The 27,583-nt window shown below is 41.5% G+C and overlaps 1 protein-coding gene across 9 annotated transcripts in view; it reads right to left on the reverse strand.

The window, feature by feature from the left end:
- COL15A1 (collagen type XV alpha 1 chain) overlaps positions 1 to 27,583 on the reverse strand; it is a 275,000-nt gene that overhangs the window by 136,815 nt on the left and 110,602 nt on the right. For all 9 annotated transcript variants that reach the window (XM_043540351.1, XM_037889859.2, XM_043540354.1 and 6 more), the window contains 4 exons: positions 25,254 to 25,328; positions 23,995 to 24,084; positions 15,133 to 15,259; positions 13,107 to 13,222 (listed from right to left, as the gene is read on the reverse strand). In XM_043540351.1, coding sequence (XP_043396286.1) covers positions 13,107 to 13,222; positions 15,133 to 15,259; positions 23,995 to 24,084; positions 25,254 to 25,328 — 408 coding nt within the window. The remainder of the gene's footprint in view (positions 1 to 13,106; positions 13,223 to 15,132; positions 15,260 to 23,994; positions 24,085 to 25,253; positions 25,329 to 27,583) is intronic.

Consider the following 27,583-nt stretch of genomic DNA (forward strand, 5'->3'; position numbering starts at 1 on the left):
AAGTGAAGTGAAAGCAGTCATTACCACATATATGGAAAAAAGTAGGAAGCTGATAGTAATGAGTACAAATCAGCAGTTAATAAATACAGACAATTGATAAGGGAGGCTAAAGGCATCAATGACCAGCGGGGTAAAGGACAATATCAAAACAACATCCGAAGCAGTGGGTCTAGCTTCTATTTAAAAAAAAGTCATAGGCATGCTCTATCTCCCTCTTAAAGGTGGAATAAGAGTTTTATTTGTCCTCCCCTAAGCTGGGAGGACATGTACCAAAACAAAACAAACAAAGGCAGAATTCAGTTCCCTAGCTGGGGTTTTCTAGCCCGCAGTCTTCCAAGGTTTTAGCCCCACCATCCAGAAGCAGGAAGCCAATAGCTTCCAATATTTGATTGCCCCCTTTCACGGACAGGAGAACTATTATCTGGCCCCTCTCTGTTCCTGATTGGCTCTAGACTCTGCTTTCATTAGAGGTCAGGTGAGGCTTAAACCAGGACAATTAGTCCCTGTCTTTCTGGCCAATTGGTGGTTAAGGCAATCCAACTGATTCCCAGGTGTCAGGAATCTTTGATGCCCTTTTGATTCCCAAAAGAGAGCCAGAATGGAATTCAAACAAACAAAAACAAACACACAAACCAAATGCTGCAGCTCACACAGAAAAATAAAATGTCCCCCACAAGACAAGATGATCTTTCATATTCCATTTGTATCACCTTCACTCCCCTAATCACACCACACACAAAACAATGAGTTGTATAAAATATAGAATCCTCTCCTAAAGTATATACCCCACAAAGCACGAGAACACCCTCTCACAGAAAATAAAAACTAGTTCTTTACACATATCAGAAACAAACTAAATCCTACCAGTGGTATTCGTTCAAAACCAGATGAATGGTAAAACTGTCAATCATGCAATAGAAAAGGCAGAAGTATTCAATAATTATTTTTGTTCTGTATTTGGAAAAAAGCAGGATGATGTAAGCATATCTTTCTGTTCTCTCAGTAACTAGGGAGGATGTTAAACAACAACTAGTTAAAATTTTAAAAATCTATAAGACCAGATAAGTCATGTCAAAGAGTATTAAAAGAATTGGCCAAGCAACTCTCTGAACCATTAGCATTGACTTTTAACAGATCTTGGAAGACTAAGGATGTACCACAGGACTAGAAAAGAGCTAATGCCATGCCAATATTTTAAAAGGGTAAATGGGAAGACTCAGGAAACTACAGACAGATTAGCCTGACATAAGTCCCGGACAAAATCATGGAAATGCTGATAGGGGATGTAATCAGTAACGGATTAAAAGATGGTAGCAGAATTAATACGAATCAATATGATTTTATGGAAAATAAATCCTTTTGGACAAACTTTACTTTGTTTTTGAATGAGATTACAAGTTTGTTGGTAACTGTAAGTGCATTGATATAAGCTACTTAGATTTCTGTAAGGCTTTTGACTTAGTCCCACATGACCTTCATAAAACCCAATGTAGCCCACATTAAATCAATTAAAAACTGTTTAACTGATAGACTGCAAAACATAATTGTAAATATGGAATTGCCATCCAAGGAAGGCCCTTCTAGTTGGATCCTGCAGGGATCTGTTCTCAGCCCAGTGCTGTTCAATATCTTTCTCACTGCTCTAGAAGAAAATATATCTCACTACTAGTAACAGGTAATTGTTTGCAGGTAACACAAAAAATGGTGGAGTGGTAAATAACAGTGGAGACAGATCAGTTATACAGGCTGACCTGGATGGCTTGGTAAGGTAGGCTTACTGGAACATCATGTGTTCTAAAACAGCCAAATTGAAGGTTATACATCTAGGAACTAAAAACGTAGGTCACTTTTATAGGATGAGGGAGTGTGTCCTGGCAAGGACTTAGGCGGGGATGGTATATAAAAGATGAACATGACCTTCCAGTGTGATCCTGTAGCTAAAAGGGTGAACACAATCCTTGGATCTATAAGCAGGGGAATATCATTAGAAGTAGGGAGATGGCATTACCTTTGTATGCAGCATTAGTGAGACCATTACTGGAATCCTGGGTCCAGTTCTGGTGTTCACACATAAAAAAGGATGTTTAAAAATTGGAAAGAGTAAACAAAGGCTACAAGAATTACCTGCAGTCTGGCAAAGATGCATTACAGTGAGAGGCTTAAGAAGCTTCATCACATTTTTTCAAATCAAGAAAGGATATATATTTTTAAAAGATATTCTAGACATTATGGACTTGCTGCAGAGATTATGTGTGAGGTTCTATGGCTAGTGTTATGCAAGAGGTCAGACACAATTATCCCTTCTGGTCCTAAAGTCTATGAATTAGAAGTTGTATATACCATTTGAGTCATAGGAAGTGAAAGTTTTGGAGGAATTATATTTGTAAGTTCTTAAATAAATTCTAAACCTTATGTAAATCCATGTACCCAGCTTGCATTGCCTATCGTCAAGCTCCTCTTTCACCATTCATTATAATCGGTCACAACAAGCACTAGGACTGACATGAAGAGCATGTAAAAGCATAAAAGGCAATGGTTAAGGCTACATTTATGTCATGGGAGTCATGGAAGTCACAGAATCCATGACCTCCAGAGACCTCTGTGACATTCTCTGCTTCAGCCCCAGGGAGGGCAGGACTCTGGAGCTGGCAGTCAGCGGGGCCCTGGCAGGGTTCCTGCGACAGAGGGCCCCCTACAAGGTTCCAGCAACGGGCGACAGCCTCATGTGGGGGAAGGGGAATGCCTTGGGCAAGCGGCTGGGGGCGTCACAGAGAGGACACGGCGTCTGAGAACTTTTGTTTATTGTCCGTGACCTGTGCGTGACTTTTACTAAAAATAACCATGACAAAATCTTAGCCTTAGCAATGGTAAATGTCCAGTTGAAACACACAACTTCAAGATTAAACTTCCACTCTGCGTGTTTTGCTGGCACCTGAAATCAGCACTGATGTACTGCAATTTCAAATCATGACAGAGCAAAGTAAGAATGAAGCGGAGAACTTAAAGTTGGAGCTACAAAGGTAAGTACAAGGAAAGGAACAATATTAATCTAATGGGTAAGGGTTTGGTAATTAATAAAGCTACTAAGGATATGTGAATATTTGTCAGTATGTTGAAGAGGACTTGCAGGTAACCAGTTACACGGGTTAACTAGAGGATGAAATATCCTTCTGATTCATGGCATTTTAGGCTAAGAGCACCCAATTTGATTTCCAGCTTTACATGATATTTGAAGCAACATAATCGCATACAAATCAAGCAGGCACAAGGCCTTGTGTGAGCACAACAGCTGCCACAGTCCAAGACTGGGTGTAATATGTTCATTCCTCCCCATCATGAGGGATCAGCTCTGCCACACGTAGTCAAGGCCCTGTCTCCTTTGGGGGAGCTAGCATTGGCAGCGGTTTTAGGCTGGAGCGGTCCTTGTGTTCAGGGGATTGTCAGGGCTGTCATTGTTCCTGGCCTTACCTGAGCCACAAAGAGGTGAGAGGAAGGATCCTTGTACTCTATTCCCCCTTATCTTCCTCTGCGGGGTCAGGTGCAATCCAGCCCTGAAAGTTTCTGCCCAAAAAGGGATTCTTTTTGCCAGTTGTTATGACTGATTGATTGTGTGATTATTCCCAATAATTGTGTGATTATTCCCAATGCTTTACAAGGGATTTACAGAGACAAGGTGGGTGAGGTAATATCTTTTATTGGACCAACTTATGTTGGTGAGAGAAAGAAGCTTTGAGTTTACACAGAGCTCTGCTTCAGGGCTGGGAAATTGTTGGGTCAATAAAAGATATTACCTCACCCACCTTGTCTCTATAATATCCTGGGACCAAGAGAACTACAACATAGCATTCAAGGAATTTACAGATATTTCTGGTCCCCAATTTGCCATTAAATTATCTAAAGCATCTCACTATAAACACTATAAGAGAGGCTCAAATTAAATGTATACTCCAAATTAAAAAACATAGTAAGAAGACCAAAAAAGTGCCACAATGGGCTAAACAACAAAGTGAATGGAGTGGGGATAGAGGCAAAAAGGCATCCTTTAAAAATTGGAAGTCAAATCCTACTGAGGAAAATAGAAAGGAGCATAAACATTGGCAAGTCAAGTGTAAAAGTATAATTAGTCAGGTCAAAAAAGAATTTGAAGAGCAACTAGCAAAAGACTCAAAAACTAACAGCAAAAAAATGTGTAAGTACATGGAAAGCAAGAAGCCTGCCAAACAATCACGGACGAACAAAGTGCTAAAGGAGCACTCAAGGACGATAAGGCCGTTGCAGAGAAGTTAAATGAATTCTTTGCATTGGTCTTCACTGAAGAGGATGAAGAAGATTCCTACACCTGACCCATTCTTTTTAGGTGACAAATCTGAAGTGAGCTGTAGCTCACGAAAGCTCATGCTCAAATAAATTGGTTAGTCTCTAAGGTGCCACAAGTACTCCTTTTCTTTTTGCGAATACAGACTAACACGGCTGTTACTCTGAAATCTGAAGAACTGTCCCAGACTGAGGTGTCAATAGAGGAGGTTTCAGAACAAATTGATAAATTAAACAGTAATAAGTTACCAGGATCAGATGGTATTAATCAAAGAGTTCTGAACAAACTCAGATATGAAATTGCAGAGCTCCTAACTGTGCTATGTAACTTATTGTTTAAATCAGCCTCTGTACCAAATGATTGGAAGCACTGTTCCCTCTAAGCTGTGCGCGTGTGTGCACACGCACACAGATTCTAAACCCTGCGCACACGGGGAAACACCGTGCACACATTTGTCTCGCGTCCCGACCCCACATCCGTCAGGACGTCCTTTGACCACTCTAAAAGCGCTCAGGACGGGGTGGCGGCTGAGGGGGGCATGCGAGGGCTCCGGGCCCGTGTTCCACTGGAGGGGCGCGAGGGCTCTGTGCCCATGTCCTGCTTGGGGAGGGGGGCAGTGCGCGAGGGCTCTGTGCCAGTGTCCCTTGGGGGGGGCGTGGGCTGGCGGCATGCAAGGGCTCCATGCCCGTGTCCCACTGGGGCAGGGGGCGGTGACGCGTGAGGGCTCCGTGCCCCTGTCCCGTGGGGGTGGGGGGGTTGCAGAGGACGCAGCTGAGCCCAGATTGCCCCCTGACCTAGGGTGAAAAATATCCTTGTGCCCCTGACCCGGCGAGATCCAACCCTAAGAGCCAGAGGGATCTGCTGGCTCTTATGGTCTCTGCGTGCTGCCGGCGCCTGCAAGCCCTGCTCCGCGGCTCCGGTAGCGCCCATTGGCGCTTTTCCTGGCCAATGGGCACTACGGAGCTTGCACTTGTGGCGAGCACAGCACATGGAGAGCGGAGATCCCCTTCCCCCTGCTGCTGTGACCCTAGGAGCCAGAGACCTCCCAGCAGGGCTGGAGAGTGCGGCCAGGGAAGCGGGCAGGGTGTGATGGTAAGTGACTGGGAGGTGTGTGTGTGGGGGGGGGGGGTGCTGGGCTGTGAGGATGTGGAGGGCACTGGGCAGTGGGGGAGGTTTGTGTGTTTTGGAGTGCTCGGCAGTGGGGGCCTGTTGGAGGGTGCTGGGCAGTGGGAGAGATGTGTGTGTGTCAGGGCGTTGGGCAGTGGGCTCTGTGTGGGGCATTGTTTAGTTGTGGTGGAGGGGCTGTGGGGAAGGGCACTGGGAGGGAGGGAGGGAGGAGAAATCTGTGTGTATTGGGAAACTAGCGAGTGGGGGTGTTCTGTGTGGGATGCTGAGCAGCTGTGGTGGGGCTGTGGCCGGGGGGCGCTGGGCAGGGGTGGTGGTGTGCACAGCACTGTGCATTTGTGTCAAATGTGGGGGGGTTGTGGGCACAGTGGGTTCAGGGGATGCAGGGCAGGGGAGCTGTGTGGCTCTCTTCTCTCCCCGCCCCCGCTCACCCAATATGTCCTGATATTTCACTCTTGCGATCCGGTCACCCTATTTACAGGCGAGTTTTGACATTGTTCGCCCGCCATCTATCAACACAGCCAGATTCTACTAGCTGGCAAGGGGGGGAAGGGAAGGAGGGCAATGAATCATACCCTCCCCGCCAGCATTTCAAACGTGGAACGTTGATCACGTTGGGACGGTCGGGAGGGGGGACCCACACATCTCCTTGTGGTCTGTTCATTTGGCTGTGTACAAACTCAAGTACGTGCGAATAAACCAAAATGCCTGGCAGTAGTTGTTAAGGAACCACAAAGATTTCCCAGAAATGAACAAAGGTAAGTGTTGTTTTCGTGACTGAAATCTTTCAAAGGCATTGGACTTTATACATTTACTCGTGATGTTTTACCATTTTCCAGCATTTTTTTGCCACAGATACATGGACGTGATCGGAGCTATGCACAAACTTCCAGTATCATGATCTGAATGATCTCCCGTTTGCCCTTTTGTCGAGTCATGCTGTTGAAATAGTAGCCATATAATAAAAGTATTAATTTTAAATAAACCAATCTGGTAAAAAATCAGTCCTAAAATGTCACTGTCTAGAGGTCTAAACCATAAAAGAACAGCGACTTCATTTGAATCTGGATGAGACTATAGAGAGTCACACCAAAGTCACATAGTGTAATGCCTGTTAAACTTCATGAAATATTCACATATGATGAGGACAACGGAGTGGTTTGTGTATATTGTCGAGATGCCAGAGATCCGGGAGAATTTTCAACAGGAAGAATGTGGAATGATGTATGGAAGTTGGATTTCTTAAAGCATCATCTGCCAAATAAGCTTCATATAGATGGTGTAACAAGGCTTAGAAACAAAAACCCTTCCTTACGGAGCGGATTGTTTAGCATGATTCTTGAAAGTCCAGTTGAAAAGCAGAAGAGGCAAATTAATCTTGAATGCAAGCGCTGAAACACAGAAGACATCAAGGTACTTATTGACAATGTGTTGTTGGCTATTAAAATGAACAGCTCAGTGCTTTCTGTTCAGGATATTAATGACCATATGGAAAAGTATGTGCGCATACCAGCGAGCTGGAGAAGTAAAAATTATGCTTTTGAATTTCTTGAAATTAGCAACTGCGTTGTCCAAAATGACCTCATGCATGAAATAGCATTGGCAATGTTTCATACTCTAGCTGTTGATGAAAGCACTGATATATCCATTAACAGATACTTGATGCTCTACTTTAAATATAGATCCATAAATTCTGCAGACTATAAAACTTTGTTTGGTGGACTATTACGATTGCAAGAATGTGATGCTGTTTCAATAGTGTTTATAAAAAACACCAACTTGATCTAACGAAAATGATAGATTGAAAATGGTGATGTACACATCTGATGGTGCCTCCGTGATGTTGGGCAAACTCAATGGCATGGCGGCTCAGCTGAAACGTGATAGTCCACACTTAGTCAAGCAACATTGCATTGCACACTGGGAAGACTTGGGGATTTCCGATGCATGGAAAGAGGTCAAGCTGATAAGAGATATCGAAAGCTTAATGAGAACTGCCTTCACGGTGTTCTGTCGGTCATCCAGGAGAAAATGCAAATTTCAGGAAATAGTGGATGCTTCTGAATGCTAGTCAGTGGCTTTCAGGCCACTCAATGAAGTGTGCTGGTTATCTTTGCACTTCGAGCAATTATTTGCAACTATAATTCTCTTATTTTGAGGAAGACAAAGATACTGATCCAGTTTCTAAATACTGACACAAGAAACTGAATACCATGGAATACCGAATAACATTAGAAGTTTTGAACGATGTTTTGTCAGAGCTGGCTTCACTATCCACACTGCTCCAGAAACAGGGCCTTACACCTCTTGAAGCATTTCACCTTGCCCGAGGTAAACTGAACAAGATCAGAAGACAGTACCTTGGAGATTCAGTCTTATGGAGTGACAAAGTTAAGGCTCTCTTAGATATGAGCTCTCAAGAAAATAATGAAATTGATACCAGTTCCATAATAACTTTCATAAACATCTTGTGTGCACATTTGGCAGACAGGTTTCCAGAGGATGAAGTCCAGGAGTGGTCCGCTTTTGATTGTGCAGCAATAGCTAAGTGTGACTTCAATTTTGGAATTCATCAGGTCAAATCCCTATGTTTAAAATATAAAGACTTTCTTGCTGAAGAGATTGTTGTAGTCAGTCAGTACAATGACTTCAAGTTTGCAGTAGCCAAAAGAATCAAAAGCCAATTGGTTTTAAGTTTCCCACATATGGTGACATTTGCTCACCTGAATGAACAGTTTCAGGATCTTGCAAAGTTGATGGATATTGGAGGAACATTCCTAGCATCAAGTGCAGACTGTGAGTGTGGCTTTAGCTTAATGAACACTCTAAAAAACAAACTACATAATCGTTTACAAGTAGATCATTTGGACATGCTGATGTGTATTAAGAGTTACCAGCTGGATGGAGGACGGATAGATCTGGACAGAGTTTATATTGAATGGGCAAATGAAAAAGATCGCAGGGAAAAACAGTAAAGTTAGTTTAGCAGTCTTTGATATTTTGACCAATAAGGAAATTAAAATGCATTTGTAATTACATTTCTTATTCTTGGCTGATAATCATTTATTGATATTTTTTAGGAAAATTTTAAATTTAAAAACACAAACTTTTGTTTTTCTTTTTTTTCTTTTTTTTTTTTTTTACTTATGACGTCTCTATCTGAAAACCCATGTAAATTGACACAAATTGCAAATTAAAACTTTTTAAATGTGTAAGCATTTTACTCGCTTGGGCGCATTTGCCTCATGGCGCACAAATTTGAACTCTGTTTCAAAAATTTGCACAGAAGAAATTTTTTGCACACATGGCCTTTCAAAAATTAGAGGGAACATTGACTGGAAGATAGCCTCAGGAGTCTCTCTTAAAAATTGGCATCACATTAAGCTATCTTGGCAATTATAAACTGGTAAGCCTAACTTCAATACCAGGCAAATTGTTTTAAAACTATAGTAAAGAACAGAATTTGCAGACACATAGATGAACTCAATTTGTTAGGGAAGAGTCAATGCAGCTTTTGTAAAGGAAAATCATAGAATCATAGAATAATAGAATCATAGAATATCAGGGTTGGAAGGGACCCCAGAAGGTCATCTAGTCCAACCCCCTGCTCGAAGCAGGACCAATTCCCAGCTAAATCATCCCATGCCTCACAATGTATTAGAATTGTTTGAGGGGGTCAACAAATAAGTGCACAAAGTCTGATCCAGTGGATATCATTTATTTGGACTTTCAGAAAGCCTTTGACAAGGTTCTTAAGCAAAGTAAGCAGTCATGGGATAAGATGGAAGGTCCTCTCATGGATTAGTAACTAGTTAAAAGATAGGGTAGGAATAAATGGTCAGTTTTCAGAATGAAAAGAGGTAAATAGTGGTGTCCCGCAGGGATCTGCACTGGTGAGGCCATACGCAGAGTATTGTGTCCAGTTTTGGGGCCCCCACTACAGAAAGGATATGGACAAATTGCAGAGAGTCCAGCTGAGGGCAACGAAAACGATTAGGGCTGGGGCACATGACTTATGAGGAGAGACTGAGGGAACTGGGCTTATTTAGTCTGCAGAAGAGAAGAGTGAGCGGGGGATTTGATAGCAGCCTTCAACTACCTGAAAGGGGGGGGGGGGGTCAAAAGAGGATGGAGCAAGGCTGTTCTCAGTGGTGGCAGATGACATAACAAGGAGCAATGGTCTCAAGTTGCAGTGGGGGAGGTCTTAGTTGGATATTAGGAAAAACTATTTCGTGTCAAACCAACCTGATAGCTTTCTTTGACAGGGTAACAAGCCTTGTGGATGGGGTGTACATGTGGTAGATGTGGTATATCTTGACTTTAGTAAGGCTTTTGATACTGTCTTTTCATAAACAAACTAGGGAAATATAACCTAGATGGAGCTACTATAAGGTGGGTGCATAACTGGTTGGAAAATCATTCCAAGAGAGTAGTTATCAGTGGTTCACAGTCATGCTGGAAGGATATAACGAGTGGGGTCCCACAGGGATCGGTTCTGGGTTTGGTTCTGTTCAATATCTTCATCAAGATATTTAGATAATGGCATAGAGAGAGTACACTTATAAAGTTTGTGGACAATACCAAGCTGGGAGGGGTTGCAAGTGCTTTGGAGGATAGGATTAAAATTCAAAATGATCTGGACAAACTGGAGAAATGGTCTGAAGTAAATATGATGAAATTCAATAAGGACAAATTCAAAGTACTCCACTTAGGAAGGAGCAATCAGTTGTCCACATAAAAAATGGGAAATGACTGCCTAGGAAGGAGTACTGCAGAAAGGGATCCGGGGGTCACAGTGGATCACAAGCTAAATATGAGTCAACAGTGTAATGCTGTTGCAAAAAACGTGAACATCATTCTGGGATGTATTAGCAGGAGTATTGTAAGCAAGACACAAGAAGTAATTCTTGCACTCTACTCCACGCTGATTAGGCCTCAACTGGAGTATTGTGTCCAGTTCTGGATGCCACATTTCAGGAAAGATGTGGACAAATTGGAGAAAGTCCAGAGAAGAGCGACAAAAATGATTAAAGGTCTAGAAAACATGACCTATGACGGAAGATTGAAAAAATTGGGTTTGTTTAGTCTGGAGAAGAGAAGACTGAGAGGGGACATGATAACAGTTTTCAAGTACATAAAAGGTTGTTACAAGGAGGAGGGAGAAAAAATGTTCTTGTTAACCTGTGAGGATAGGACAAGAAGCATTGGATTTAAATTGCAGCAAGGACAGTTTAAGTTGGACATTAGGAAAAACTTCCTAACTGTCAAAGTGGTTAAGCACTGGAATAAATTGCCTTGGGAGGTTGTGGAATCTCCATCCTTGGGGATTTTTAAGAGACGGTTGGACAAACACCTGTCAGGGATGGTCTAGATAATACTTAGTTCTGACTTGAGTGCAGGGGACTGGACGAAATGACCTCTCGAGGTCCCTTCCAGTTCTATGATTCTATGAAGCACTGGAATGGGTTACCTAGGGAGGTGGCGGAATCTCCATCCTTAGAGGTTTTTAAGGTCCAGCTTGACAAAGCCCTGGCTGGGATGATTTAGTTGGCGTTGGTCCTGCTTTGAGCAGGGGGTTGACTAGATGACCTCCTGAGGTCTCCTCAAACCCTAATCTTCTATGATTCTATGGTGTGGAGTGGGACCAGTACTGTTCAACATATTCATAAATGATCTCAAAAGAGGGGTAAACAGTGAGGTGGGAAAATTTGCAGACAATACAAAGTTACTCAAGATAGGTAAATCCAAGGGGATCTCACAAAATCCAAGGGGATCTGGGCAACAAAATGGCAGATGAAATTCCATGTTAATAAATACAAATTAATGCACTTTGGAAAACGTAATCCCAACTATACATACAAAATGATGGGGTCTAAATTAGCTGTTACCACTCAAGAAAGATCTTGGAGTGATTGTGGATAGTTCTCTGAAAACATCCGCTCAGTGTGCAGCAGCAGTTTAAAAAACTAACAGAATGTTAGGAACCATTAGGAAAGGGACAGATAATAAGACAGTAAATATATTTCCTCTTTTTAAATCCATGTGTGCCCACACTTTGAATACTATGTTTAGTTCTGGTTGCCACATCACAAAAAAAGATATATTAGAATTGGAAAAGGTACAGAGAAGGGCAACAAAAATGATTAAGGGCATGGAACAGCTCCCACACGAGGAAAGATTAAAAAGACTGACTCTTCAATTTGGAAAAGACACAACTAAGGGGGGATCTGATAGAGGTCTATAAAATCACAAAGGTCATGGAGAAAGTGAATATGGAAGTGTTATTTACTCCTTCACATAACACAAGCACCAGGTGTCATCCAATGAAATTAATAGACAGCAGGTTCAAAACGAACAAAAGAAAGTACTCTGCACACAACACACAGTCAAACTTGTGGAACTCATTGCCAGGGGACATTGTGAAGGCCAAAACTATAACTGGGTTCAAAAAAGATTTAGATAAATTCATGGAGGACAGATCCATTAATGGCTATTAGCCAAAATGGTCAGGGATGCAACCCCAGGCTCTGGGAGTCCCTTGACTCTGATTGCCAGAAGCTGAGAGTGAGGAGCTACATGGGATGGATCTCTCAATAATGGCACTGTTCTGTTCATTCTGTCTGAAGTATGTGGCATTGGCCACTGTTGGAAGACAGGATACTGGGCTAGTTGTACCACTGGTCTGAAGGCTTTTCTTATGTTCTAACACTGTGTGCTTTTTTATCAAAGTACTCAGGGCCATGCCCAGCTGCCATTACTCAGGCAAAACTCCCAATGAATTCTGGGTAAAGACTGTAGGATCAGCCCCTCAAATTTTGAGGGAGGGTGGTATTGTTTATTCAGTTCTAGAGATGAGCCACAGATACAAATTTCAGAACTGAACTGCTCCAAAATTCAAGGAGTTTGGGCTCAACTGCTCTATCCATCTGATAAAGAAGGAGCCCTGGTGCATGTTGTGTAGCATACCAAACAGATTTAAAATTACATAACATGCACCAGGGGCTTTACTTTAAGAATAAAGTAGCCCCCTAGTCTGCAAGGCTGTCTCTACAAGTTAGTTCAAGATGCCTGTTATAAAATGAACAACAAACTCCAGGCTCTCACTTTGAGGATCTATAGTGGTTCTTTTCCTTCTTCATTGCTTCTTTAAACAAAGTAAAAGTAGTCCACATCAAAAGTACAGATTTGCTCTGACTATGGCTCAGTCTGAACTGGAAAGTTTGGATCTAGATCTGAACTGCCCAACAGTTCAAAGAAAAGGAGTACTTGTGGCACCTTAGAGACTAACAAATTTATGTGAGCATAAGCTTAAGCTTAAGCATAAGCTTTCGTGAGCTACAGCTGTAGCTCACGAAAGCTTATGCTTAAGCTTATGCTCACATAAATTTGTTAGTCTCTAAGGTGCCACAAGTACTCCTTTTCTTTTTGCGAATACAGACTAACACGGCTGCTACTCCGAAACCAACAGTTCAAGTGGGTTTGGATATGATGTTGCCATGAGATGCCATACTTGCTTAAGTATACAAATAACTGATCACCATAAACGTTATTAGTAAGCTGGAAAGGATAAAGGCACTAATTCAGGAAAGCATTTAATTATATGCGTAAGTGCTTTCCTGAATCAGAGCCACAATGAGGAGCTACATAGTAAGCCATCTATACTAACCTTTTCTCTGCTCACTCCTTGCAAAACAATAGCACCAGAACCAGCTTCTGCTTTTAGTATTTCCTGGGCTACTGTAGTGGTGTCACTTTCATGTTGATTTCCAGCATTTGTTGAACCTTAAATAAAATAAAATAAGAGAAAACACACTAGAAGACATTTATCAGGGAAGAGAGCAAACATACAGTAAGGCAAAAAGAAAGAAAATAATTGGTATTTGACAAAAATACACAAACAGAAGATGAAACTGGGAAAGAAGAAGAGAAACCCCCAAAACTCAAGGCAAAAATAAAATCTTTCTGTAATAGAGAAGGATGGAGTTAAATAAAAACATTTAGTTATTTCAAAAACTTTGAAAGATGGTCAGGGGAATTTTTTTTTTAAAGTGCAAAAAGAGAGATGATAGCTACAAAAGAGAGGATATACTGTGAGACAGGTGAGATAAGGAGAGTGCATTGGATGATCTTCTTGCTTCAACCCTTTGCCTTCCCACTGCCTAACTTTCAACTGTGCAGATTTAAAAATGAGGGATGTGCCCTGCAAGGTTTGTTTGAGGAGCCGTTGGCTTAAGAGTGAGGTAATTAGTTATGCAGTATCCTCTTTGGCCTTACTCCTATTGCTGACCCCTGCTCTCGTAATGTGTTTGTGTGCTGCAATTTTCTCACTATTGGAGAACTGGGTTCCTCTGTGCTTCGTGCCGTGCTTCGCACTTTGTACCTGGCACTTACTCATTAAATGTTCCATACCTGCACTACATAGGATCAAGTACTCTATACACATTGGGAAAATGGTGCCTCACATTTTAGATTTTGTACCCCTCACAGTTTCTCACTTTTCATCACCATGACCATCCAATGAATGACAGTTAAGTGACCCTGTTGCTAAGACAGTAGGCTGGAGCTCAAGAGGTCTGGGTTCAATTCTTGGCTCTGTCACAGACTTCTTGTTTGACCTTGACCAGGTCACTTCGGGACAGATTTTAAAGGTATTTAGGTGCCTAAAGATGCAGATAGGGACAAAGTTTGATTTTCAAAAGTGCCTAGACAATTAACTCCCACTGAAATCAATGTATGTTTAGGTGTCTAAGCACTTCTGAAAATCCCACTAGGCACTTCTCTGTACCTTTAGGTGCCTAAAGACCTTTGAGAATCTGGTCCTTAATCTCTCTGTGCCTGTTTCTCCACTGTAAACTGGGGATAATACTCCCCTACCTCACAGGGTGTGACAAATATACATTTGCCTGTGTGGTACTCAGACATTACTGTGATGGATAACAGTTCTGTTAAGTATGCAGAATTCATTACCATAAGAGATCACAGAATTAAATACTGGAGCTAAATTTTTAAAAGGGGCTGGATAATTTTAGAGCCAATAACATTTATATTTATACATTCTAAAATGGGGTAATGACACTTCATGATCCCAGGCATCAGCTGATCTAAGCAGAAGTTAGAGAAGTAAAAATCCTTCCTACATATAATACTGCACAGTTGACCAGGTACACAACTGTGAGACACCAGAACTGGTGGGTATGCATGTCTGCTGGCTTGCATTACTGTTCACTGAGATTCATACAGACCAAGAATTTATTTTAATTCTTTGTTTTATCTGTTTTTCCTCTCAAATAAACTACAGTTTATTTAAATGCAGCTATGATTGGGACTCATCTTTGTTGATGGGGGTATGCCTGCTCTTTGTACTTCTAAGAACTATGGATCTTTTTTGCCCAAGGTATGGTTAAATGATCTGTGGGCCCCATATTTAGCAAAAAGGGGCTCAGGAGGGGTTGCAGTCTCTACCTATAACCACTGTTACAATTGACCAGCTTGAAAAATTCAAAGTGCAACTGTTTGGAAAATGTATTTTACCCTGCAGAAGGCTCAACACGTTCAGTACTGAGGAGATGCCCATCATAATAAACAGAGTATATTTCAAGTAGCACCTAAAATGTGCCACATGCTTTCCATACAGAGAAAATATAGGCCCGGCCCTGAAGAGCATAGAAATAAAAAAGGGTAGCATATAGTGCCTTGTTCTTTGATTGTAGGTGGTTCAGTTGTTTCATCTAATATATGATGTCCTGAGAAATCCATTTCTTCTGATTGAGCTGACACCGTTGGAGGTGCTCCTACAGGTTCAGCTGTTCTTTCTTCAGGCTAAAAACAAAATAAATTCCCAAACAATTGCTTAGCAAGGAAGTAAAGCAGCCATATTTGATCATTATTTCTGAGAAAAGTCTCACCATATAAAATGAATCAAAGGTTTGTTCTACTTCAGAGCAGAAACAAACCTGTTATATTTATGAATTGCAACTAGAGTCTTGGTTTTCTTCCAAATAGTACTTTTTTGCGCACTTGTTCCTAATAATGCCTAATTCTTTCGAATGCGTTTTCAGTTACTGCTAAAAGGCAGGTAACAATAAAATTAACATTTACTAACAAGCAGTATTTGCACATGGGTACATTACAATCAAGCTTTTTTCTCTTTAACTGCTGTTCTTTCTTAAATACCTCATTTCTGTTTGGCGGGAACCATCTCACTAATTTATAGCAATATGGTTTTAATATGAATTTCATATAAGATGTATGAAAGTTTCAACTAAGTTCTCCTGAAAGGCTAGGAAACAGATTTGAAATCCAGATCCTCTGTGCTTGGGAAAAGAAATTTGGCACAAGTCTGGAGAGGGCACAGGTGGCACGAAGCCACCATAGTGGCCTCTTGGTCCTGGAACTGGCAAGTGCCAGCCCTATCCACAGAGCTGGCAGTCTGCTCTGCCTTCCGCTGGCTGCCCATGGGGTCAGGTAGATGTAGGAGCTCACCTGCCATACCACATACACAGGGCTTGTCTATACAAACGGTTAATTTGTGGCAAGCTGGGATGTAAATCTACCTTGCCATGCACTAACTGTCTGTGTGGACCCTGCTGAAATGACTAAAATTTCCTTAGTACACTTTAATCTACACACTTTATAATGGGAGTAGACCAAAGGGCATTATAGAACTTTAGCGCATGGCAGCAAGGTCCACGTGGACAGTTTGTGCATGGCATATTAGTGTGAGGTAGAGTTACACCTCAGCTTGCCATGCACTAACTGTTCACAGAGGCTTGAGACAGAGCTGGCTCTGTGCTACCAGAGGGTTGCCTTACTCTGTCCTCCACTGGCCAATTAAGCAAGGTTTAAATGTGATTTGTGTTGCCATAGCAACATGGAGCACATGCAGTGGGCCAAAGAATCTGGCAGCGATGCACACAATGGTAATAAGGAATTTTAACATATTTTGCTACACGTGTAAAAGAATGGAATTATGCCTAGAACATCTTTAGCCTGATATTATCCTTGTGTTTTTATGTGTATACAAGAGGGAAAACCTTTCAAAGAAGTTTGCTGTGTTTCATAATAGAACACTAGAAATAAGGTTTAAGGCCCTTATCCAGGAAAGCATCCCTATTCAAGATAGCATTTAAGCATGTTCTCAGGTCTCATTGAAATCAATGGAAACTAAGCACATGCTTCAAGTTCAGTATGCACTATGATGCTGTCCTCATTTTAAAAAGAAGGACAGTGACAGCACAGAGGGGAGGACTGAATACTAAGCCCTGGGGGCAGGGACTGTTTTTGTTCTATGTTTGTACAGCACCTAGCACATAGGTACTCTAGTCCCCATTGGGCTATCACAATACAAATCACAATTATGATTGGTGGGTGCAGATTCTGCTATTTCCAGATTTGAGTCTTGCTACTGATGGTAAAAAAATAAGACAAAATAAAATTGCTATTGAAGGCATCATGGCTTCACTGCAGTTACTTGTAAAGCTTCAGGAAACATAGGGTATGTCTATACTGCAATTAAAAAACAGTGGCTGGTCTGTGCCAGTTGACTCAGGCTTGTGGGGCTTGGGCTAAGGGGCTGTTTAGGTTTGGGTTGGAGCCTGGGCTCTGGGACCCTGTATGGTGGGAGGGTCCCAGAGCCTGAATGTCTACAGTGCAGTTAAACAGCCCCTTAGCCCAAGTCAGCTGGCATAGCCCAGTCACAGGTGTCTAACTGCAGTGTAGACATACCCATATTTGTTTTAGGAAGTCAATTCTGACTTGCAATTTCTTTCAAAGCTTAAAGAACAAAGGATAACTGAAGTCTTGTTCACTGTGGGCCAGATCCAACTCCCAATGAAGTCGACAGGTGTCTTTCCATTGATTACACTGGATTTCAAACACCTTCGCTCTAACATATTACATAAATTTGTGTTCGCTCCTTATCTCCTCTTTTCCTTTACTTTTGTATACCTTTTTTGTGATATATTCCAACTATTCATTGGAGCCAACAGCTAAAAGTACCCTTAAATATAATCTGTTGATTGGAATTATAATAAACCTAGAGTATTAAGCTTTGCCATGTTTTAACATGCAGTACAGGACTTTGTGTACATAAATCCTTTAATAAGGCTGGATCTTGATGCCTATGCCTCCTGCAAAAGGAGCAGATATTTTTTCCTCTAAATACAGTCTCCAGTGACTTTCCTCTTCTGCTTCTGTATAACCAATACTACACAGAAACAACAGATAGAAAAGGACAATCCCTGGCTTTGTTCAATTATTGGTATCAAATGTTTTACATTAATGTGAAGACAAATTAAGCAGAGGAAAGATTTACATAAAACATTTCCTTTTACTAATGTTAAATAATAGATAACCTTTAATAAAAGGAAAAGAAAGTGATCTTGGTAATTCCATTCCAAAATCTCACTTCCTTCCCAAGAAAGATAATGGGAAAAATACTGAGGGGAAAAAATGGCTACACATGCAAAAGATAATAGAACAGTGAGCAGTAAGCAGCACACTGCATGTTAATAAAAATAAAATCATGCCACATAAATTTGATTACTTGATAGAATTACAGGGATTAGTAGATAAACAGTAAACCAAATATACTCTGATTGGATTTTAGCAAAGCATTTAACAATCACCCATGAAATCTCTCAAAATTAATCCACACAGGAGCACTGTCAAGTAAAAAGAAAACTGGCTGAAGAACTGTATGCAAAAGGTTAATGATAAAGAGCAATATACTGAGCTGGGAGGAGGTGTATGGTGTGGGTCACATGGATCTGTGTGTTAGAATCATATATTCCCTCTGCATACATGCACTCTACCCAAGTACAGGGAAGAGGGATCGCTTTTTCGGGAGGCACACAGATGGAACAGAAGGCAGCCCCTCTGTATGTGTTCTGTGGGGATATGGAGGAAAGGGTAGGAGTGGTTGCAGCAGAGCATGAGCTGCATTCCCTGCAGACCCAATGAATTTCCATGTATAAATCTGGACAGAAGTCCACAGAGGTTGGAGCTGGGTTAACTCCCTCTGTGGCTCCTACTAAGCAGGCAGCCAAAGAGGACAGGCAAAGGCAATAGCAACCTGGCTGCTGCAGCGGGAGAGAAACTACAGGAGCTGTGTGGAAGGGCAGCCATGCTTGGACAGATCCTGTGCCCACGCCTTCTGCCTGGGTCCCTTCAAAGTGGATCTCCAGGATCTCTGTGGTTGGGAGATCTCACTCACAGCAAAGCTCCACAGCCCTACAAAACTCTCCGTCTGGAGGGGTGATTCCCAGGAAACTCCATGAGCGCACAGTTTTCTGTCTCTGGAAACTCACACACGAGTTTCTCTGTGGGAGGAGGTTTTCTGGCCTTTAGAATGTAGAGAAGGAAAAGGCCTGTTAGGTCATCTAGCTCACCTCTCTGCCAGTCCAGAATGGTTTGTTATTGCACATTTAGGACCCAAATCTACAAGGTAATGGGCACCTCAAGTGAGGTGTGCTGAGGACTCTCCTCTCCCAATTAAGTTCAGAAGGCATTGCTCAGCACCTTACAGAAGAGGGTCTAGATGTCAATGTGCCAAGTAATAGGGTTTCCAACACTTCCCTTGGGAGAATGCAACGTAGAAAGAAATACTTCATGACTGTAACAGGGTGTACAGGCCTGGGGCCTTAGGTGCCCATGGAGCATTCAGCCCTCTTCAGTTATCAGACACAGTTATAGACACAGCCTATAAAGGGCTGAGAGAGCTCAGGTGGAGAAGAGAGCTACAGGAAACAAGTGGGGTCCTGTAGCAGGCCCTGAAGTGGGGGGAGGGGTGGAGGGAAGAAAGAAGGTGCCAGGGGAAAGGCTTCTGAGCTCCTGCAGCCTGTGCTGATCAAGGGAATAGCTTTGTTTTGTGTGAATTGAGAGTTTGTGTTTCAATTAATAAACCATGCCCTGAGGCAATGGCCTGAAAGAGACTGAGATGTGGCAATAGGTTTTTCCTGGACTGGTGAGGGAGCTTACAATGATATTCAACCTAAATATTCTGTTTCCTTACTTCATCCCATTATTCTCATTTACACTCCCTGTCAACACTAGCGTTAAGTGCTCCAATCACCCTGACTTCTGCCCATTCATTAGGCTGTATAACTAATTCCCAAGGAAAGTGGTGGATGGTGTATTTGAAATGAGAGTAGACAGGACTCTAGAGAATGTGCTGTCGGGAGAAATCCTGCATTGTCAGGGAGATGGACTAGATGCCCAGCAGGTCTTTTCCAGCTCTAAACTCTAGGATTTATTTAATCCTTGTTCAAAACTATAGTACATTTTCCCCATGAGACAATGGCATTTCTGGAATTTATTTTTTGCCACCTTCAATACTACTTCCTATGGACTAGACTGAAGCTTTACATCCCTGCCCCAGGAAGGAACTGTGACTCAGGGAAGCTGCACCTGGGGAAGAGTAATTTTACTAAGGCATTTTAAAGGATGCAACAGACTCTTCCTTTGCACCAGCCAATTCTCTACCCACTACTGGCACTCTGTCCCACTTCTTGCCCACCTGCATGTGAGCTGGAGGGAGAGAAGAAAGCAATGGCGCAGCATAGCCTGCTCTCCCCCAGTGCACAGAGTGGCAATTCAGGTAAGTGTGTGCACGTGCATGGTACTTATGTCCCCTTGTCACAATCTTGCCCTAAGTCTCTAACTACAATAGCTATGTTGCTATTGTTGTTGTTTTCCTTAAAGAAAACGCCTTTTAGTAGATTATGCATTGTATTCCTGATTAAATAGGACAATCCACTACAGGCTGTCAAGTATTACACATACACATGGCCCAATGTATATTTTATAAGCCCTGAATTGATCATCATCATTTACGTTTCTGTTTATGAGCGTTTTGATTACAAGAAATGAATTGTAAAGTTGGCAAAACACATTTGGAGCATTTGTTTCTACATTTTAAATTCTTATGGCTTTGAATTTAAGAAAAGAGAGTGAATAGTATCAAAACAGGGAAGAGCCAACAAGTTAGGCCCAGCATTAAAGCGTAAATGGAAAGTATCTAGAAAACTAACTGATTATCTAAAATTATATAGTACAAAAATAGAAATGAATCCAATCAAAAAATAATAATCCCTAATATTCCTTCCATTTCCTTCAATCCCATTCTCACATTTGGCAGCATTTAATTATTAGTTTTAGGGACTCCTCTCTCTTCCCCCCATGATTCCCACAGATAAATTCTGCCAATGCTGGTCACTGATTAAGTAAATTATACCAGGGTATCCATAATTAACTCCTTTCAGAGTGGCAGCTCTTCTAGAAATGAGCCATCTCTCTTTCCTGATGATTCCCTATGCTGAAAAACTATGTGCAAGCTGATGAATGGAAATGTACTGAAATATCCCAAACAGTTCAATCTATTGTTACTGCACAGTACAGTAGAATTTAGCAGACTACTAGATTATGCATCCTTGGCACAAATAAGATTCTTCAATCAGCAGCTATATTGTCAGTTATGACCCTGGACTTTTTTCATTCCAGACTAGCCTGGGAATGTACTTTGAACTTCTGATCTTGGAGAGTTTGCTTGGCAATTTATAATAGCATTACATGAATACAAACTTTTTCAGAAGCATCTATCAGTGACTGTATTGATTATTATATTGTTATTAGTCTGTTTATGTCCCTTCTTTAATATTTCTAAAAAAAAAGGCACATTACAAATCCATAGACATTCACACTGGAAAGCATACATATCCAACGAGTCACATTTAGACATTTCACATTTGGCAAAAACCCATAGCTTTTTTTAAAGGCAACATAAAGCTTACAAGTTAGTGATACACTGGTGCTTCCTTTTTGAAATTTAATGACATTATTGTAACACATTTTAAAAAACACTAAGTTATGTATGTTGCCTAAGAAAGAACTTTCACGTGAATTCTTACAGTTTAAGGGAAATGAACATTTATAAGCCCTCCAGGATTATGACTGTTTGGCTCAGAAACCTATGCAACGTAAAACATGGGGTGATTATCTCATACAAAGAGCCTTACTGTAGCTGTAACTAGGACTTCACACAGACTTTCTTTGTTTCAAGCACACTAAAAAAGACAAACCATTACTGAAAAAGTGAATGTAAAATGAATACAGATTGTATAGATGCTTGCTTTTAAGGTTTTAAACAAAATCCTTCTGAAGATTCATTCTCCATGTTTGCTATATTAGCATAATATTTCCATCTGAAGAGAAAGCAGCAGCTTTGCAATTCTAAAAAAATATTTTCTCTTAGCCTCAGTTACCTTTCCAGTGTACAAACCACTTTTAGAACAACAGAAATAAATAACAGAATATCAGTGCATGTGAGTGTTTTATGGAGACAGATTTGTGGAAAAATTGAAAGAGTGGCAAGTAAATTAGAAAAGGAGTACTTGTGGCACCTTAGAGACTAACCAATTTATTTGAGCATAAGCTTTCGTGAGCTACAGCTCACTTCATCGGATGAAGTGAGCTGTAGCTCACGAAAGCTTATGCTCAAGTCCTCCTTTTCTTTTTGCGAATACAGACTAACACGGCTGTTACTCTGAAACAAGTAAATTAGAGATATATTGAAAAGGTTTGCAATGGTTTAGTTGTGCCCATGTGTGTTGCTGTCCCGAAGAGGCCCACAGGAAAGTGAAATAGTTTGCTCCCTCTCCCCCAATTAATACCAACCACAGCTTCATCATTCCTATCATACAGGCCAGTAGTGCTGGAATTGTCACTTCCCTTAGCACTGATTCTTAATTACCAGCTTCTAGTTTATTGCAGGCCAGGCTACAGAGCATTCAAAAAATCACACACTACATTAGAAGATATGACATTCCTGTACTACTCTGACAATGTTAAACCTTGACATGATCTTTCCACAGAGGTTTCCTGTCTAGTGCAGTGGAGGTCTCAGAAGCGTGGTACAAGGGAATAGGTCACGGTTTAGCTGCTTGATAAATTTGTGAACGTGGGCATATACTGGTCCCATGGGTAGTAACTATTTGACTTCTGGTTCCCCTCTTATGATATAAGTTAGAATTACATTGCGAGCACATCTCAAACTGCAACTTTCTACTCAAGGGGAGAATGCAAACTCTTTACCTGTTCCTTAAAAGTATATACAAACTACCTTCCTTTTACTTAGTAAGGACAGTACATCATCTTTGCCTTTTTAACAGGTTATTTTTAGACATGTCACCTGACACATATTGCTACGGGTTACCCAGAAAAAACAACAATAATCTACTGGCAAGAGATGTTTCCATGCCATAGCACTGCAGCATGGAAGTCACTATTCTACCAAAACTCCCCCTGAAGCACAAGTGGTAGCCAAAACCTTCCACTTGGTTTAATGCCAGGCCAAATTACTCCTTTAAAGAAGTAGCACGCATATGATCTGCAAAATGGTGTGTTCTGTGGAAACTTGGAAGTGATAACGGAAAAGTCAAGGTAATACATAGGACAGTCTACAAAAACAGTATAGCTTAGTACTGGAAAAATGTTCTATTTTTCTTACACAAGAAATATCTTTTCTGAACATTCTGGTTCATTCTATACCTAAGCCAGATCCCTGGGTCTCAGGCACTCCTTGTCCTCTTGTGTTGCAGACAAAGAAGGATACCTTTATTCTGTGTTTTCAGGAAGAAATTAAACTGAATCAAAGAAAGAATCACCTTTGCAACTCATGCTTTGTGATACTCTGCATCTCATCAAGCTCCTGATATGGCCAGAGTAACATGGGGGAGTGGGGACCCTCAGGACATTTGACCACCCTTCTTATATTAATTCTTTTTAATGAATTATAGGGTGCCTTAATACGGGCAGGAAATACATTCCTTCTTTCATCAGGTCTCCCAAAGAGTAGAGGGTGGAATAAGGAGCGCTAGGGGTGGAAGGCTATACAGTGTACTGTGAATGAGGTAGGGATACACAGTGAATGATATAAATCCTGCAGATCTATGCCGAATTTTGTCCATGGTCTATATTCAGCTACTACAGTGCAATTCTGGACTAAATCCAGATTTATGCTGGTGTAAATGAGAAAAGATCTGAGCCGTATGTTGACAAGATAGGCAGCATGTAGTAAGTGAACAAGGCAGGAGTCCACTCACTGAACAGTCAAGATAGATTTTAAAAGTACTGAAACAAAACATATTAGGTCAGCTACTTATCACCTGGCATCAAAGTGGGTTATGCAATGTTGTGGAGACACTTAAAAAAAGGGCATGAGGGGAAAATGAGGATAGGATCCTGCAATACTGTCTTGTAAACCTATATGATAAGAAAACTTCAGAGAAAAAAGTCACTAAGTCACACTCTTTCCACATGGGCTGCTCCAGGAGCAGCATAACAATGTGCTAACCTTTGCTTGGGGCAAATTTGTTAGTTCACTATCAAGCCCGAAGGAAGCTGGATTTCCAAGGCCAAATTCTGCCTTTGGTAGGGTACGTCACTCTGATTGGCTTCAGATGGCGCTGCAAATGAGTATCCAATGGCAGCATTTGCACCTCACTACTTAAAGTACTGGTAACGCAGAACGGTAAAGCTGAATAATTGCTGACACTTACTAGGGTTTGAGAAGATGCAATGACTTCTTGTGTCTCAGGAACTCCTTCCTGCTCTTGAATGCTACCAGTGCCACTAGAATCTCCTGATGCCTACACAAAAGCAAATTAGGGTGAGTTTAGAAAATTCCAGAGTCAGAATGTTATGTTCTAGCATGAAATAGCTCTTCAGATTCTTTTGTACTTCACTTTTCACTTGTAGTTATGTGGGGAAAATTAGTTATAGGTATTTCTCAGCAACTTAGCTCCAGTATTATTATGAAGTAACTTATTTCAGTATTTAAAGTGGAGTATGGAGATGAGTATATTAGCAAAATGAATATCACCATTCAAGGACTCAAAGGTGATGGAGATTAAAGATTGGGAAATTCCTTGAAGATTCTGGCTTCCAAGGGGCACAGCACAGAACAAAGAACACCAACAAAGCACTTTCAAGCATTTCAGTGTGTTCCAAAGAAGAGAGACCACCATTTGTTTTTTTAAGGATCCAAGGGTACAGGTCTAGAATATTGGGCTGTAGGGGACCCTGGATCTCTGACACTCACTTTTTGCCACCAATGGAGCTGGATGAAGCAGCATCTCTCTAAACTTGAAAGGCCAGGCCCCATAGGAAGTCCAGTCGGAGCTCCCAAGGCCTACAGCTACCTGACTGGCTCACACCTGCTACTTAAGCTAGGAAGTGAGCTGGGAGGACAGTCCAAGCAACTCTGCAAACTTTCTGCTGCTTCTGCCACGTTTCACTCTACTCTTGCCTGCCTCCTGCAATCTGTATCTAACCCTGTTCCTGAGTCCTGCTTTGCTGCAGACCTGTTCCTCATTCCTAGCTCCCACTTTTCTCCTATTCCATGCCTGATCCCTGCCTCTCTCTGATTTCTGCCCTTTCACTTTGCTCATGACCATTGGCTACCAACCCTAGCTGACCTCCAGCTCTGACTTCTGACTCCAACTCTGGTTTAACCCTTGGGTCTGTCATTTGGTATCTGGCCTTGGCTTCGATTCTCAGCTTCGATTTCTGGTCCTGACTCTGGCTGGACCCCCTAGCTCTCGTATTTGGCAGTTGATTCCAGCTCTGACTTCTGCTTCTGCTCCCTGACCTGGACACCTACTCTGCCCACTAGACCTGACATCTGCTCTCTGACCACTAAGAAAGACTGCCTAGATCCCAGCTCCTGACAGTTTTGTTAAAAAAGTGCTATTGTAATTCAAATCCTTGGCACAGAACCACTGAAAACAGATGGAGAGGTGTGCGTGTGAGTACTCACATATGGGTCATCATCTTCACATTGGTCTTCAGTAGCCCTTGGGTCAGGTTTGATCATTAGTTGTTGAATCGACCCCTACAATAAATAACAAAAGCAGTTCAAGGAAGTGTTCTCTTCAAATGACCTTTATGAAAGCATTGTGGGGAAAAGGACAGACTGGACCCTGTTTATTTTGGAAAATTATCTAAAGCATGAAGTTTGGCTAGGAACACACATGGCCTTAAATATTAACAACCTCCACCACAGAAGCTGGGAAGTTGTTGGAGATCCTCATCAGCTGTAAGGAGCTTGATGGTCCAAAACGTAACCCGAAGGGTCATTAATTAAGCGGGATAGCAATCTCTAAAAAAAAAATGCCCTCTGCTGAGATTATTATTGCTAATAGATGGTGAAAATTTAAAAAAAATTAAGGAATTGTTATTGGTGGTGCAGTTTCCATTGGTATGTATAGAGCGCTTCCAGAGAATTAATTCCCAGTACATTGGCTAGATTACTTAAACCATATTTCAATATCCCATTCAGTTTATAAAATTTGTTATGTAATTTATGAGTTTGTTACTAGGATAATAGTGGATCTGTGTGAGTTGCATTATACGCCTTGTGAAATGTTGAGGAAAAATGGCCGAACTGCCACAGATTTATTCAGATTTCTCTTCAATAACTCATCCTGGCATTTAATCGGTCACTTTAAATCATTCGAATAATACATTTTACGTATATTTTAATATTGTAAATTATAAACAAATCAAATAGCTTGTCTAATTTTACCAACAAAACGTAATCTGGTTTTAAAGCAGTAGCAACCCAGAGATAGCACAGCAATGTGAGTTACTAACAACAGTGGGAAATGGGAAAAGTGTATTTCTTTAGCACATGCAATACTCAAAAACAGCTGAACCATATTTTCCTCAAAAACTTTCCAAACAAATGTCCCTTTGGACTGAAAGCAAGCATGGAAAACTTCCGCTCAAAAGAAATATGCTTGCCAAAATTTATGAGCTGCTGAAAGATGGGTTAAGAAAGAGAACATGCAGTAACGTACATGCTCTAATAGAAAAATCCATTCAAAAGGTATACTTAAGTACTTAATTTGAATATATGAAGACATGAAAAATGTGTGCACAAAGCAAAGGAAACGGTGCAGAAGTCTAACAACTATGTTAAACGCTTCATGGAAACGTGCACAATATTCCTCTGCACTCTAGTTTTGGGTTCAGAAAGAGTATGCAACTGGGCAACTTCTGAGACAGTATTTAAAAAATATATTATGCTCCCTACAAGTACACGCAGTGGTGTGCTATATATTCAAAATACTTAACCTTAACAGTTTACATTACGTTAAAACTACCTTTAAAGAAAATTAGATCGCATTTTCAAACCTGGAGGTTTCAAATTAAGCACCCACACCTCTAAAAATCAGGCCACTCATTTGGGTTCCTAAAGCTAGGCAGCTAAGTTTGGATATGGGGCCCTATTGTACACTTAGAAGCCTGAAGAACTGTTATTTCAGCCCATTTCTACCCTTTGGAAGACAGCAAAGCAAGCACTGGGTTTTGGGTGTCTCCCCTAGAGGGAGGAGTGCAGTCTCTCACAGTGGAGAAGCCTATCTCCCTGCTGCCTCCAGGCTTGCAGCAGTTTGTCTCTCCTCCCCCGCAACCCCTAGGAGAGAGATTTTAACAGGTTTCAGGTAGCCCTTAAGTGGACTCAGGTGTCCCTAATTGACCTGAAGTAACCTCTTCCCAACTTGTAGGGAAAAGGGCCTTTACCATTCTAGGGCTAACATACCTGTTTTCCCAGACCCTCTTGCGGCCGTCTGGCCTGACTTTGTCACAGTACAGAAACATCTGAAAGTTAGCCACCACAACGTACAAATACTCCAGCAGTTATCTGGACAAATGAAGGTGAGGGGGCACAACTGAGACCCAATCCTGTGCCGCACTAAGGGAAAGGAGCTCCAGACGGGTTATAAGAGCAAAAAGGACAATAATAGTACCTCTAGGAGAGCTCTCAGGGTCTGTGGCTACAATGCAGGGCTGGACTGTGTATTTGGGAAAGATGCCACCACTGAGCCATTGCATTGTGTGGATGACCAGGACACCAAGCAGTGACCAGGACACCAAGCATGAGGACTTAACCCTCACTTCTTATCGCCTTGCGGGACAGAAGTAGACCCAGTCCTGGAGACCCCAGAAGTTGACCAAATCACAGTCACAGCATCCACAGGAGGAGAACCAAATTGCAGGGGGAAAGGGAGACACATCTAGTAAGTATTGTAAGATACTTTTATAAAAAAGTTTATGGGAAAGGGGTTTTAAGCAACCTAGTTCCAG

The sequence above is a fragment of the Chelonia mydas genome, chromosome 2 (assembly GCF_015237465.2).
Source record: "Chelonia mydas isolate rCheMyd1 chromosome 2, rCheMyd1.pri.v2, whole genome shotgun sequence".
NCBI lineage: Eukaryota > Metazoa > Chordata > Testudines > Cheloniidae > Chelonia > Chelonia mydas.